This window comes from Oncorhynchus gorbuscha, linkage group LG02 (genome assembly GCF_021184085.1).
Source record: "Oncorhynchus gorbuscha isolate QuinsamMale2020 ecotype Even-year linkage group LG02, OgorEven_v1.0, whole genome shotgun sequence".
Classification (NCBI taxonomy): Eukaryota; Metazoa; Chordata; class Actinopteri; order Salmoniformes; family Salmonidae; genus Oncorhynchus; species Oncorhynchus gorbuscha.
The window spans coordinates 66449148-66461878 of NC_060174.1; the positions used below are offsets into that span (position 1 = coordinate 66449148).

Sequence of the window (12731 nt, forward strand, 5' to 3'; positions counted from 1 at the left end):
TGAAACCAACATTTGGATGAATGATATTCCTTTTAGTTGCTGTTCCTCTTCCACCTCCCTGCTCATGCACACGCTTAACCTTTCTCTTACCTCTTCTGCTTAATTAAGGCCCAATAATGGGTTCTCTTGCTGACCATCTTTTCTCTCTTTCATTCACTCTGTCACGTTGCCTTATTTCCTTTTCAGTACAAACGCAGGCAAATGCACTCTTTCAAATCAATTGACACTGGTAATTACACTGCAGTTAACATAGATTAGCATCTTACTTTAAATTGCCAAATGACCCTAACAACAGGTTTAAACGTCACCCTAGCTACATATTTAAACATCTTTTAAATGAATAGCCTACAGCCTAACTTAAAAGTTGGTAACAATTGGTTTAGTCTCCTTGTTATTTCAACTTTCTTTATCAATGTAATTATGTTGCATCGATGTGGCTAGTTGGTTGAATTTGCATGAGGTCATCAACATGCACAGGCGTTAGTCTCATTTGAATCAAGATGTCAACCAAAAATGAACAATTGGGTTCAAATGAACAATTCAGTCACAAATCAACCAAATGGTTGATCTGACATCTTGGTGAGTCATGTAGCTGTGTAAGGGTTCAAATGAATCTAAAAGTGGTTGACATTATAGCCCTGTTCATACCTGGTTCTAACATGCAGCCTTTTTCTTGATCTTATCCACATTCTGATAGTGCCCACATTTTTGGACAAATGTAGCCGATTAAAAGTTGCATCGTGATCTGATTGTGATCAGATCTTATAAGTGTAAACAGACAAGATCAGGACGATGGACACATGTTAACGGAAAGTATAAACAGGAGTTATGTGACTCCTCCGCTGTAGAATTGACTCTTACCTAAGACATGAATCACAGTTATCTGTAACCTAAAACAAATATTTGGAGAAATGTATGTTATTGTCGTGTCATCATATTCATGTTCAAAAGGTTGACATTTTGTAAATGTTCCACCTTATAATTGACCCTTACCTAAGACATAATTCACAGTTCTTATCTGTTACCTAAATAATTATTTTGACAAATTGATGTTTTTTTCGCTTGATCAGGCTATTTTTCACACAAACAGTTTTTTTTCCAGCTTTGCCCCCCACACACACACGGCCATTGGACTGAAATAGCAGTATGTCGCCACATAAATGTACATTTAGCTGATAGCCTTATCAACAAGGGTTAAGTGCCTTGCTCAAGGGCAAAAATAGATTTTTCACTTAGTCTGCTTTCGGACCTTTTAGTTACTTGCCCAACACTCTTAAATGCTAGGCTACCTGCCGCCCACATAGTGGCACAAACATAGAAAGCTAAATCTGATTCCCTTGAGTAAAAAAGGAATAGTTTGAGTATTTCAGAAGAAATCCTAGTTCATTCAAACCTTACGTAAGAATGCGCAGCAAATGTTTTTTTTGTGTTTGAAGTTTCATTTGTTGTGTGTATAGGATACATATGGTATACACCCGTCCAACCAAAATGGTTACTTGCAGATTCTTTCTCGACAATGCAACAACAATAAGACATTATAAAAGATAAGAATATGAGAATGCGCATGTGAGATAATGTGTGAGTATGTTTGTGCCAGAGTGTTGGGCATTCCTCTGTGGCATCGGCCAGTGTAGGAGCTGAGAGACAGGGAGTCCAGGCACAGACGGTATGTAGGTGGGCAGGAGAAGCAGATGGGTGTGGGTGGTGAGTAGTACAGGGGGTCATGTTGTCAGGGCACACCTGGGATTGGTAGGATTTCATCACAGGGTGCCATGCCATGGGTGACAGGGGTCACACAGCAGACTCAGTCTGAGGTAGGGGGAGAGTCAATGTACATTAAGATTTAGTCTGAACATGAATTAGCCTACCAGAAAGCACTTAAAAAGGTTATTATTCATCTTGTTGACCCTGAACATTGACTCATTTCTATATGGAGCATAATAATAACAACAGCATATTTACAATAAGTGGCTAAATCCTCACAACATATTCCAGTGATATACTGTAGATTCACCGCCAATGTCTTTTATTAACATATGCGACGTGAAACAGTTTCTAGGCTTATTTATTCCTGTGAATAAATATATATTTTTTATATTCCCTGTCCAGAGAGGAGGAAATTGAGCTGGGTCAGGTGGAGAGTAATTTTCTCTCCACCTCTCATGAGTCCCTACTACTCATCATTCCATTAAGAGAAGGGCTTTGACATAACTTAACAAATGCATGAAAGCAAATATGAATAATCTTTCTATTCACATGTAAAAAGTGTAGGACGTTGTGTACGAGTGAAAAACTGATTGTATGTTTATTTTCATTTAGCTTGTACATAAAACATGTAATATCATTAGAGAAAATGTAATCACATTATGACTAGAGACAAATGTGCCATCTTTACCTGACAAAACCCTACAGAGGAGTTTTATAGCATTCCTCTATACTGGAAAGATCACACTGTGCTCTTCCTAAACTGATCTTATGACGAAGAGATGACAGTGGTCCATGTAATCATATCGCTCTACGTTAAATTGCGTTCGATTTTCAAAAATCGCATTTTACATCTCTGACAACATACTTTATCTGTGATCCGCCTTTAAATAATAAAGTCTGGTTATCACCTAACGGCTTAAATGGTGTCTGAGAATAATTAATTTCCTTACATCTCTATTTGTGGACCAATGTGGTTACTAAGTAACCACAGTGTTGTTGCCATGGGCACATAGATGGAGACAAGCAAGTGACAAGTACCGTGTGCTTGATGAATGAATTAATACAGAAAGAGATGGAAATAAATGCTGAGTTAAAGAAATAAAAACTTGCCAAAACATCTACAGATGCAATAACGTGGAAATGTCTCTATATACAAAATAGCAAAAAAATAGCAATTCAAGAGTTGGGTGAATCAAAAAGCCCCTCAGTGAGTAATATCTGTACCATATCTCAACACCAGTGTGGTTTCAACAGATGGCCACACCAACCATATTGAAAACATCAACTTCCACAGGGAACTCAGGGTGTCAAACAGTGGACCAAACGGAAGCCAAGAAAATCTCAATATGTCTGAAGTTATCTAATTATTCATGTTTTTATCATTTCAGGAGAATCCAGTCGGTCAGAGGCACAGTACATGACTCAACACAGTACAGTACACTTCGGTGTTGAGTCGGCCGTGTTGTACATCAGTAAAGAAAAAGTGTGTGTGGCTGTAGTCTTATGGGTGGTTGTAGTTAAACAGTATACTGCATTTCTAAACAGAGCATACTGTTTTACTTCAACACCTGATATATATTATCTTCACTCGAATGTGCTGTAAACTCCAACTCGATGAACAAATATCATCTTGACCCTTTGCAATTTAGCTGTAATTTGGGCTGACCTCGACCTCAGTATGAAAAGTGAGGGAGCTAAAAATAAATCGAGTATCATTTCAATCAAAACATTCTATTCAAATCCATTTTCTAAAAATAAACTGAACAACCAAGGCAAGAATAAAGCAAGGAACATGTACAAGGCTGAAATCTCGCCAGAGAGAGAAGGGAGGAGTGTGTAGGCGTTTGCTTAGTTCACCTGGAAATAACAATGTGCTTTTGTCAACACTCACTCACCCACAGTACACATACAGTGCACGCAGGCTGTTAGGTTAAGTACATGCAGAAAAACATGCTGAAAAATACAGTTGGATGCTTTCTATGACACCCGATAGAGAGAGAGAGAGAGAGAGAGAGAGAGAGAGAGAGAGAGAGAGAGAGAGAGAGAGAGAGAGAGAGAGAGAGAGAGAGAGAGAGCATGCAGTCCTCAATGCTAATCAAACCCTCCCCATCTCCTTTCAAATTATATTCATACTTATGGTTGCTCAACCACCTCTCCACCCCACCATCAGCCTATATAAAGAATATCCTCGTTCATGGACTTTATTATCACGACACAACTAGTCAACATAGACAGTAACCCTAACAGCCGTCTGCCCCCGGGGAGAGCAACCGGATAATAAAAACGGACAGAGGCTAATTACAACTAATTGACAATTCAAACGCAGCTATTAAACTAGTCATTCTAATTTTAACAATTCAGATGTCACGTTATAACGTTCTAATGAAGATGAAGTGAAGAGGCAGAACAACACCCCGTCTCTACAAACCTTCCAAACTCTGAGCAGACACCTGTTTCAGACAGGCACGCGACAATGTATCGGTCCACAAAAGGAGCATCGAAGTCTCGGAGGGACCAAATCAACGCAGAGATTCGGAACCTACAGGAACTGTTGCCCATCTCCGATACTGACAAAGCTCGACTCTCCTACCTACACATCATGTCACTTGCCTGCATGTACACCAGAAAGTCTTTATTCTTCGTTCAAGGTAGGTTCAACCTTTTTGTTCTTTGAAATATTTTCACATTAAGTTTGATGAGGCTAATAGGGAAAGCATGCTTTTGCTCTTGTGTTTTTTTTTGTCACCAGGTGCACTTCAGTTTAACGTGAATGGTCGACAACTACTGCCGCATATCATGCACTGTAAATCAGAAGTTGCTCTATTAATTTATTATTTGGCTAATGTTCTATTTTTTACATAATGGCCTTAAGTATTTTGCTGTCCGAAGTGTTGAAACTGTTTGGCGCTTTCCGTTGTACTCCAACCAATTTGAGGCATAATATTTTAGTATGAACACGATCCCAAGTGAATAAAATGCAAATACTAGAATGTCTTATGTGCTTCTTTGTGTTCGTGACGATATTCACAACTAACGTTAGACCTCTTGTTTTCGCTGCCAAAACCAGACGCTCTTCAAGACGAGACCATGGACTTCATGTCTTTTCACGAGCTCTCGGGGCTGATGCACGAATTGTCCGGTTTCATGCTACTCCTAACAAGCGACGGAAAACTTCTGTATCTATCAGACAACGTCGCAGACCACCTTGGGCATTGCATGGTGAGTAGCCTAAGCTACAAACTGGTGGCTGTTGTTACTTTGACAAACCATACACTGAAATTATTTGTACATAGGCCTATGAAAGCCCCATTCAATATCACTCAACTTGTTTTTCTCATTCAGGTGGACCTGGTTGCCCAGAGTGACAGTGTGTATGATATCATCAATCCTATGGACCACTACCTCATGAGGAGCAACATTGCAGGTCTACCAATGAACACTACTGATACAGGTAGACATTCCATTATTACTCAAATGTTTACCCATTCTTATAATTACAACAGATCACATCAATCTACATCAATTTACACCTCTCTTTTATCCTCTTCTAGACAGGTTATTTCGATGTCGTTTCAATACCACAAAGTTCATCCGGCGGCAAGGTGCAGGGAACAAGTTGATGCTGGTCAGAGCTCGCTGCCTCACCCCACCTTGCCCTGTCTCTAATTACTGGACCTTCAACCCAGTATGGGTGTGTTTCTGTACCCCTCTGAAGACAAAAACGTCTAACCTCACAATCGCCCAGAGTGCCCCCTTCACCCCACCCCCTGAGCACGCCTTCCTGCTTGCTTGTTTTCACTCTCAACACAACAGGGACATGAGGCTTTGGGACGCACAGGACAGGTAAGAATTAGCCTGGTTCATTCTAACACTTTGAATTGTGTATAGGCATGAGAACATGGGGTAGGTTATCAACTCTGTTATCCCCTTTCCCTCCAGTGTGAGTGTGTACCTGGGCTATGATGTGGAATCTCTACGCTCTCGCTCCTGGTACAGCCTGGTTCATCCCAGGGACCTCTCCCATGCCTCTGAACAGCACCATATCATATGTGAGTACAGCCACAATAACACAACTACCCAACCAGACTATAGCACCACAGCCACTTAACATACACTCCAACACAACCAATAATACAAACCACAGGAGGTCGTGGCACCTTAATTGCGGAGGACGGGCTCGTGGTAATGGCTGGAGCGTAATCAGTGGAATGGTATCAAATACAACAAACATATGGTTTCCCTGTGTTTGATGCCGTTCCATCCGCTCCGTTCCGGACATTATCATGAGCCGTCCTCCGCTCAGCAGCCTCCACTGGTACACACACATGAGGAAGACAGACAAGTAAGCAGATGTGAACATGGGAATGTTTCTGTCTCTGCAGTAAATGAAGGAGGGCAGGTGGAGATGGTGTTGCAGGTGGAAACAGCAGACCGCTCCTGGGTCTGGCTCTATATGGTCCTCCAGCTGAACATTGGAGAACACCCCATCAGCTGCCACAACTACATCATCAGGTACCACAATTACACTTGTCATATGCCATTTGTGTACTCTCCAACCTTTAACAATAGATGCAATACAATATATATTGTACAATATATACCATACAATAGATACAATACAATATATACCATACAATGGATACAATACAATATATACCATACAATGGATACAATACAATATATACCATACAATAGATACAATACAATATATACCATACAATGGATACAATACAATATATACCATACAATGGATACAATACAATATATACCATAAAATAGATACAATACAATATATACCATACAATAGATACAATACAATATATACCATACAATGGATACAATACAATATATACCATACAATAGATACAATACAATATATACCATACAATGGATACAATACAATATATACCATACAATGGATACAATACAATATATACCATAAAATAGATACAATACAATATATACCATACAATAGATACAATACAATATCTGTGAGATCCAAATAATGATAGTCTCTTTTCCTCTTCCTCTCTCTCAGTGAGTCAGAGGCGTGGTCAATACGCCAGCAGCTGTGTTTGGAGCAGAACCAGTTCCCTGGGTATTTGGGTTCTGGCCAGAGCCTCTCTAGTCCAGACCAGGTCTTCAGCAGCAGTGGCCTGTCTGCACATTCTTTAGACTTCAGCCATGCCACGTCTGGTGTGAGCGCTTGTGAGGAGCCAATGCAGCCAGTTGGTTATGGTCCTCGGTCCAGCCTGTCATCTCTGGATGAGGAGAACTTCCCGCAGACACATAGAGGACAACACCAGTGGAAACCAAAGTCCAGCCATCTCTCTGTTGGGCCAACCACTGTGTATCCTCCTGCCTCACTGACTGATCCTGAGTCTGATATTCTGTCTCCGAGAATAACCTCTCAATCTCTAACCAATATTTCAGATCCTCTCCCCTCCTCCCTCACTGAGCCCCTTGCCCCTCTTACTATGCCCCACCCTCAACAGATTGGGGAGCTTGCATGCACTCCCCCGTATACCCCTCATCTTGAAAGTGGCAGTTTTCCTTTTGGGGAGCAACTGCCACTCAGTTTAGTTCACATCAATGCAGCTGTGTCATGCCCAATGGGCCATGAAATTATTACCTCAGCACTCAGAGCACCAGCCTTTTCCCAGGCCTTCTCCTCTGATCATCCTGAGCTGTTTTTCCCAGCAGAGCCTCATAGAAAGCTGCCCCCCACCACTGATAGTTTTGGGGGAGATGAATGCTCCATCATGAGCCTGCCACAGATTATGGGGCCTTTGTATGTGGATGTTTCCCACAATCCCTTCTGTGGCCCTCTGAATGAGCTCCTTACCCCATCGGCATCACCCACACACCTGCCCTGCTCCTTCCTCACCATAGACAGAGAGCAGGAGAGGGAAAATGAAGAAATTTCTCTCTTGGCTAAATATATTAGCTCTTTAGCTGAGGGATTTTGCTGTGACCCGCTTCTACCCGGAGTGACCCCATCCACTTTGACTTCACCCAGCCTTCAGGCCACATCCCAGAGTTCCTCTCCTCCTTGTGGAGTTGAGTGCCAGCCCTGGAGGGGGCTAGACCCGCCCCGTAGCCAAGAGGCTATCTCTCTGTATGATGAGAGTATGTTACTTGAGAGCCTAATTGAGGCGCTCTCATCGTTCCCTTTGTCCTGCTCTTCATGCTCCTCTTCTCCCTCTTCCTCCTCTTTGAACTCCTCCTCCCCTTGCTCACCACTCACTCCAGTAAGCAGGTGTAACCCCAGCCTCATCGAGGGTGAGTCTTCAATCGGTGTCAACCATTTCTGTAGCGTCCAGTCAACGCAGTGTAACTGCTTGGCAGTGGGTGGAGCTTTGATGGTCATCAGGGTGATGGATATGGAGGTGTCAGAGGAGCCTCCATCTTCACTACCATCATCAGCCATCGTTCTCACAGCCTTCCAGGAGGGTGCCTCTGCCTTGGTCAATCCAGCCCCCACCATTGGTTTGCCCAATGCCCAGTCCTTTCTGGAGGAACTGGGTGACATGGGACCTCTGTTTGAGGCAGATGCCTCTTTCACCCCGTCTTGGGGTAACAACCTGAGTTGTATCAACTCCCACTCAACCATGCATTCACAAGGTTTTCACCAAGGTAAGGGGCCATATTTGTCATGTTCATATGCTAATATAAGACAGCAGGCTATATTACTGGCACATACATTTGTTTTCATTATCTCATCAGATATTTCAATGTTACAGTATAAGATGCATGAGACTACTAAGAATTCAGTGTGAATAATACTGGTTGCTGAACTAAATGAACTAACACTTCTCTGTTGCTTTCTTTCATTTCAGATGGAAGCTTGCGTGACCCTGCGTTTTAAAATAAGTCTATGACTGACTTCATTCTGTATGGCATATTGTCATATTTTAAGATGCAGCTTTTCCTGTAAAAGCTGAATGTGCAAAATGTATCTTCAGAAAGGTGAAAATGTAAATTCTCTTATCCATATTTCAGATACTTAAAATCCAATATTGTATAATAATGTTTTCTGATGATTCAGTTGTACATGCATTACTTTGAATTTATTTTATTGTTAAGTAACCTCATGAGAGGTAATTTAAAGTGCCATATTTAAATTCACTCATAGTGAGGAAGGCATATTTGAGCACACAAGATCACATCGCACAAATGTATCATACCACAACAATTTTGTTTGGTTTTATCTATAAAGATGCAGTGCTTGTTTATACACTGATTTACATGTTGGTTGACTAGGGTCTTATTTTGTTGAAAGGATGCATTTAGGTTTGAAAATCATGATGGGTTGTCTTTCAGCATATGTGCTCTTCGCATACTGTGTTTGTCTGATCTATTTAATATATATTTTTTATATGACTGAAAGTGGAGTGAAGTGTGTATTACCAGTGTACTGATAATATATGCTGTACATTCATATTATATCACTTTCTGATTTATTTATTTTATCAGAAAATGTACATTAGCTAGTATATTTAATATAAGTGATGGACATTATGTGTTTATAGTTGCCAATGCATTTGGATGCAAATTAAAATCTCTATTTTTTAAAGTCTGTGTCTTACTGAGGAATTAGACACTGTATTTCTGTAAATAACCCATTTGCCAGACTTTCCACTCCACCATTCTCTGGTCTCTATTGTGTGATGTGAGTCAGGGACACTTCTGAGGTACACTGTGACGCCTGTCACACAATCTTGACTATGGGGAACAATCAGCATCCCATACTGTGCAACAGGCTTGAATGTGCATGCATTTCTCACACACACACACACACACACACACACACACACACACACACACACACACACACACACACACACACACACACACACACACACACACACACACACACACACACACACACACACACACACACACACACACACACACACACACACACACACACACACGCACACACACACACAGACAGACAGAAATCAGTATGCTACCATGAACAGCCACATCATATTTAGTTTATGTTGATTGGACTCAATTTTTTTAAATATCTTTTAGTTGACACTATATTAAACTAAGCAGAGGTGATTAGATGTTGAAGTTTAAATGTTGCTGGTAGAGTGGAGACAGTGCCTGTTATCTTTGCGGCTTGCGGTAACTCTGGTTCTGAATCAATAGTGGTTTAGTGGTCTGAAAATGTAAACATTAACTTGCTTGACCATGCTGTAGGTCATAACTGTTTGTTACATGCAATGTTTTGTGGACTTCACCGGACAGATGTTGCTCTCCGGTTTTGTGATGAAACAAAGCTGTGGTTGAATCTATTCTGCCACTGGGTATTCTTATTGTCTCAGCCTTAGGCCTATATATCACGGTGTCAAGGCATATGAACTAACAGGATATAGAGCAAAATACAATTATCACAACACATACACTGACCAAAAGTATGGGGAAACCTGCTTGTCGAACATCTCATTCCAAAATCGTGGGCATTAACATGGAGAAGGGGCCCCCATTCCTGTTATAACAACTTCCACTCTCCTGGGAAGGCAGATGCACCCTTTAATATATTAACTGATATTAAATTAACCTCATTCTCAAATACCATCCACCCTCCTGGCCCTTTGCCCCCACTTGGTCTTGTAGCGCTGCTGAGTTCTATGAAAGAGGTTCATACTTCTAATGCTCTCTCATTCTATCCTTCCTGCCCTTCCATTCTTGTGAAAATTGAAGAGGGATGAAAATAGACTGAACCTAAATTGGAGAAAAACAGGAGAGCGATAAAAGGATAGGAATACATACAAGAAGGACGGACTTGCATTTTTCTTCCCTCCCACTCTCTCACTTGTTATCTCTCTACCTCTCCCTTCCCTCCCACTCATCCATTCAAGCCATTCGCTTTTTCCTTTCATCTTCCCTCTTTCACACATCTGTGTTCTCTTGTTCATTCAGTCGTACCTCACTCATGGAAACCATGTCCTTATGAGTCATTTACCTCATACTCATCTATCCCCCTGTTCTCTTCTCTCTCGTTTTGCATCCGCTTGCTACTTCATCTGCTCCACACAGAACCACATACATAGACATTCACACACAAACAACGCCTCCCCTCTCTTTCTCGTGGATGTGAAGAAATGTTATCCACCTGGCAAAAAACGTATACAACAGGCTACCTGTGGTGGTTCTCAGCTGTTAGATTATTTTCTTCCTGTCAATTATAAACATGGACAAAGAATTATATCAAATATAAGGAACTAGTGAGATGCCTGATCTGTCATCTTTGGTTTACCCTCCAGCTCCAGCACACCCCTATTTCAGGGATTCTAAAATATAGGATACCTTGGGGCTTGTTTAGAAAATGTTCGACATCAGATCCAAAATCATAGTCTTATCCTCTGGCCAACTCATGTGCATGGTGTTTTTGTGTGTGTAACCGGCCAGTAGGTGGCAGTAGTGCTCTTATAAAAATCTGCAACGGAAGCCGTCGCACTCAATACGGAAGAAGATGTAAAATACTTCCTGCGGTCATACGCGTGAGAGCAGTTACGCTTTCTTATTTTCCCTATTATAATTTGTTATATATATTGTAAAGACACACGTCGGTGGTTTGACCTTGGACAGGAACTGAAAATAAACAAGTACGGTTTGAAAATACTGTAGAGCATGGCTTTGGACTAAATGGTAGGGTTAGCTGCAAGGTTAACAATGTGACACAGACAGGTTCCCCTAAATCCTATATATGCCTATTTTGCAGGGATGGCGTCATTGGGGAGTCTGAGACCAATGTTGACATCACTAATGCAAGGTAACTTCATCATGCCTGCCTATTTTGCACACGCACTGAAAAATGTATGCACGCACGACTAAGTTGCTTTGGATATATGCGTCATTTTAATGGCACATAATACAATATAGTCATATTACACACGTTTATTTTACTATCGTGGGGACCAGACGATTGATTCCCGTTCAAAGTCATATTTCCATAACCTCAAACTCTAATCCCTAAAATAACGTTTTTTTCTTGTGGGGACTGGTGAAATGCCCACACTTGTCTGAATCTGTCTTATTTTACTATCCTTGTGAGGACTTCTGGTCCCCACAAGGATAGTGAAACCAAAAAGACACGCAAACACAGAGGCTTGACATCCATGCTCTTGACTTCAGACCTGCAGAGGTAGGACATCTTACCTTGTGAGGGCCAGTGTGTGGAAGCACAGCTGATTAGACTAAAAAGTATGTTTTATTGAGGACCAGATTATAAACTTCTAAATTGAATTGTACTGCTTTGGCTGCAGCAAAATTATGCACACTATCCCTACTTCAGAATATCCTCAGCATCTTGTTTAGGCCCACACGAGCTGTTATGTTTACAGTTTACTCTCAACATTAGAAGTTGGAGCAGATCTCTTACTCACTCTTTGTACCCTACTAGTGTCTCAGTCTGTCTCCCAATGGTCTGGACCTGTCCTCTCCAGAACTATGGCTACTCTGAATCAGATGCATCGCCGGGGGAAGCCGTCCCCCCCTCCCCCGAGCGTCAGCGCCATGTTCGGCCGCCCCCAGCTGAAGGCAGTGATCCTGAAGACAATGATCCGGAAACCCAAGAAGCCAAACTCGGCCAACCGTAAATGTGCCAGAGTCCGCCTGAGTAACGGCAAGGAGGCAGTGGTCTTCATCCCCGGGGAGGGACACAACCTCCAAGAGCACAATGTAGTGCTGGTGCAGGGCGGCAGGACACAGGACCTGCCAGGAGTCAAGCTGACTGTGGTCAGGGGAAAATATGACTGCGCTCATGTTGTGAAGAAGAAAAATAACTGAGAGGGATAGGGAATGTTTTTTGTTGTATATGTGTAATAAATGTCTTAGTTCAAACTTGGCTTGGACCCAGTGATTGATCTCTTGTGATTTATCCCATGTTTCATTAATTCCCTATTCACTTTTGCCTAGTTAAATAAAGGTGAAATAAATAATAAATTGCGGACTTCAGCAATAGACCCCTATGCTATATCCAGAGATGAGCACATTGAGCAGAATCACTG

At 41.6% G+C, this 12731-nt stretch overlaps 2 protein-coding genes across 2 annotated transcripts; both read left to right on the forward strand.

Annotated features, from left to right (window-relative positions):
- Positions 1 to 4003: 4003 nt before the first annotated feature.
- Positions 4004 to 9176, forward strand: LOC123993937 (neuronal PAS domain-containing protein 4A-like). Its single transcript, XM_046296421.1, has 8 exons — positions 4004 to 4355; positions 4775 to 4926; positions 5050 to 5158; positions 5259 to 5550; positions 5647 to 5756; positions 6090 to 6219; positions 6746 to 8343; positions 8547 to 9176. Exons 1-8 carry the CDS (start codon positions 4181 to 4183, stop codon positions 8573 to 8575), a joined length of 2595 nt encoding a protein of 864 aa, XP_046152377.1. The 5' UTR covers positions 4004 to 4180; the 3' UTR covers positions 8576 to 9176.
- A 2010-nt stretch (positions 9177 to 11186) lies between these two features.
- On the forward strand, positions 11187 to 12568 carry LOC123993949 (28S ribosomal protein S12, mitochondrial-like). Its single transcript, XM_046296431.1, has 3 exons — positions 11187 to 11327; positions 11444 to 11494; positions 12125 to 12568. The coding sequence occupies exons 2-3, from the start codon at positions 11446 to 11448 to the stop codon at positions 12508 to 12510; spliced, it is 435 nt and encodes a 144-aa protein (XP_046152387.1). The 5' UTR covers positions 11187 to 11327; positions 11444 to 11445; the 3' UTR covers positions 12511 to 12568.
- The last annotated feature ends 163 nt before the right edge of the window (positions 12569 to 12731 follow it).